This window comes from Neovison vison, chromosome 6 (genome assembly GCF_020171115.1).
Source record: "Neovison vison isolate M4711 chromosome 6, ASM_NN_V1, whole genome shotgun sequence".
NCBI lineage: Eukaryota > Metazoa > Chordata > Mammalia > Carnivora > Mustelidae > Neogale > Neogale vison.
In genome coordinates this window covers 211,376,379-211,378,915 of record NC_058096.1, presented here as the reverse complement: position 1 = coordinate 211,378,915, position 2,537 = coordinate 211,376,379, and the positions used below count along the sequence as shown (strand labels likewise).

Here is a 2,537-nt window from a genome sequence, read left to right as displayed (position 1 = left end):
GTTTCACTTACTTGTGGAGCATAAGGAACAACACTGGGGACATGGGGAGATGGAGAGGAGAAGTGAGATGGGGGAAATTGGAGAGGGAGATGAACCATGAGATACTGTGGACTCTGAGAAACAAACTGAGGGTTTTGGAGGGGACGGGGGTAGGGGTTGGGTGAGCCTGGTGGTGGGTATTATGGAGGGCAGGTATTGCATGGAGTACTGGGTGTGGTGCATAAACAATGAATGCTGGAATACTGAAAATAAATAAAATAAAATAAAATGGAAAAAAAGGTCTACATCATTCAGAAGCACAGTTAAGGAGTAAAAAGGAATGATAACAGACCCAATGTGAAAACTGATTTTGTATTTTCCTCTATGATGAAATTATATAAATAGCCTTAGATACCAAGTGTTAGTTTTATCCATATAAGTAATACAACTCATGATTATTCCTTCAGTAAGTCTAGGGAAATTTTACTTGGCATGATATATGCCATCTGAAAAAGAAATAATTTTTCAGATATCAAAGTGGTCTTGTAAAAGAAACAGTTTTCAAATATTTCTAATCCAAGCTTGGGAAGAACTGTGGGAATATATGAAAATGTACCTAGTGGTAAATTGTCTGTTTTTCAGACAGAGCAGAAAGCTTACTAAATGGAGTATTCTGAAATTGAATAGAGAAGTTGAATTGTAAGAAATAGAAGTTTCTGGAAAAAGGAGCAGATTCTATGTCACAATGATCAAAAATCATGGCGTTGAGTCCTGCAATCAAGGCACTTCTTCACCACCAGGACAATTGTCCCTTTTATGGGTGCCCTCCTGAAGAATCTTTCTAAAGCCTCTTTTATGTCTCTGTTCCTCAGGGTGTAGATGAAGGGGTTCAGCATGGGTGAGACCACCATGTACATCACCGAGGCTACTGCACTTGCGTGGGAGCTCTGGGTAGCAGCAGAGCTAAGGTACACTCCCAGGACTGTACAATAAAATAAGGAGACAACTGAGAGGTGAGATACACAGGTGGAAAATGCTTTGTATTTGCCCTCAGCTGATGAGATTCTTCGTATGGATGAAATAATCTTAGAGTATGAACAAAGGATCCCAGCAAGGGGAGCACCAGCCAGCAGTACAGCTGAAACATATATCACTGTTTCATTAAGAAAGGTATTAGAACAAGCAAGTTGGATCATCTGATGGAGTTCACAGAAGAAGTGGGGGATTTCCACCTCTGAACAGAAGGAAAGATGCAACAACATCAAGCTCTGTAATAAGGAATTCAGAACAGTAATGATGCAGGACACCAGAGCCAGGACTCCACAGAGCCAGGGGTTCATGATGACCGTGTACTGCAGGGGGTGGCAGATGGCCACAAAACGGTCATAGGCCATCACAGCCAGGAGTAAGTCATCCCATCCTGCAAAGAGTAAGGCAAAGCAGATCTGGCTGATGCATCCTATATAGGTTATAACTTTGCTCTGTGTCTGTATATTCACCAACATCTTTGGGATGGTGGTGGTTGTGAAACAGATGTCTACAAAGGATAGGTTGGCAAGGAAGAAGTACATGGGGGTGTGGAGTTGAGAGTCAGAGCTGACAACCAGAATGATGAGCAGGTTTCCAAACAGAGTGATCAGGTACATGGAGAGGAAAAGCCCACATATGGGGAGCTGCAGTTCTGGTTTGTTTGATAATCCCAGAAGAAGAAATCCTGAAAATTGGGTATCATTACCATGTCCTGTGTCATGGTTGTAATGACTTGAAATTAGGAAAAAAAATGATTAATTTTAGCACAGACATTAGTAACATGGCAGAAGTGCTATATTTACATGGGAAAATATATTTACATAGGGAAAAATGCAGGCATTAAAGAAATTGGATTAAAGAAATTGGATGAGGTGTGCCCTTTACTGGAGCTTCAGGAAGACCTCAACACAAGGTGACATTTGAAGACAGACCTCAGGGAAATCTGCAGAGAAGACACAAGTTTATCTGGGGGATGTGTGCCCTGCAGGAAAAGGAGCCAGTGCAAAGGCCTGAGGAAAGTACTTGTTTCAGACAGGTCTAAAAATGGAGCTAGTGTGGTCAGGAGACCAGCAAGAGGGAGAGTGATGAGAGATGATGTCAGGGAATGTTGAACAAGGTGGCACCTGAGATTTCAAGAAGGAAGGGAGTCTTTCATTCATGTGATATTCCTTGCACTTCATTAATTTTTCTCCTAGAAAAACGTAATAAATATGGATTCATTCCTTATTTTCAAGTGTTGGTTAACACTCTGGAGGCTCTATTTTAAGGGTACCATATTGGGACACAACAGACTCCTGGGGCCATGTAACTACCAGGCTCTTCTCACCTCCAGCTACATATTTAGGAAAGAAATGATATTAGTTAAGATCTCAACATCAAGTTATCATTACCCAAAGGAATATAGAAAAGTCCCCACATTCCAGTTGGTAAGACTCCCATGAACATATAACTTGGTGCTTTATTTAAATATGACCAGTTTGTCCTGTATTTAGAGAACTACAAAAATTTTAAAGGAAGAGAAAAAGAAG

At 41.0% G+C, this 2,537-nt stretch overlaps 1 protein-coding gene across 1 annotated transcript; it reads right to left on the bottom strand.

Moving 5' to 3' along the window:
* Positions 1 to 728: 728 nt before the first annotated feature.
* On the bottom strand, positions 729 to 1,556 carry LOC122910230 (olfactory receptor 7A17-like). Its single transcript, XM_044254888.1, has one exon. It carries the CDS (start codon positions 1,548 to 1,550, stop codon positions 729 to 731), a length of 822 nt encoding a protein of 273 aa, XP_044110823.1. The 5' UTR covers positions 1,551 to 1,556.
* Positions 1,557 to 2,537: the final 981 nt, after the last annotated feature.

Coding starts and splice junctions, on each gene's coding strand:
- LOC122910230 (XM_044254888.1), bottom strand. CDS start 1,550: ATGTACTTCTTCCTTGCCAACCTATCCTTTGTAGACATCTGTTTCACA.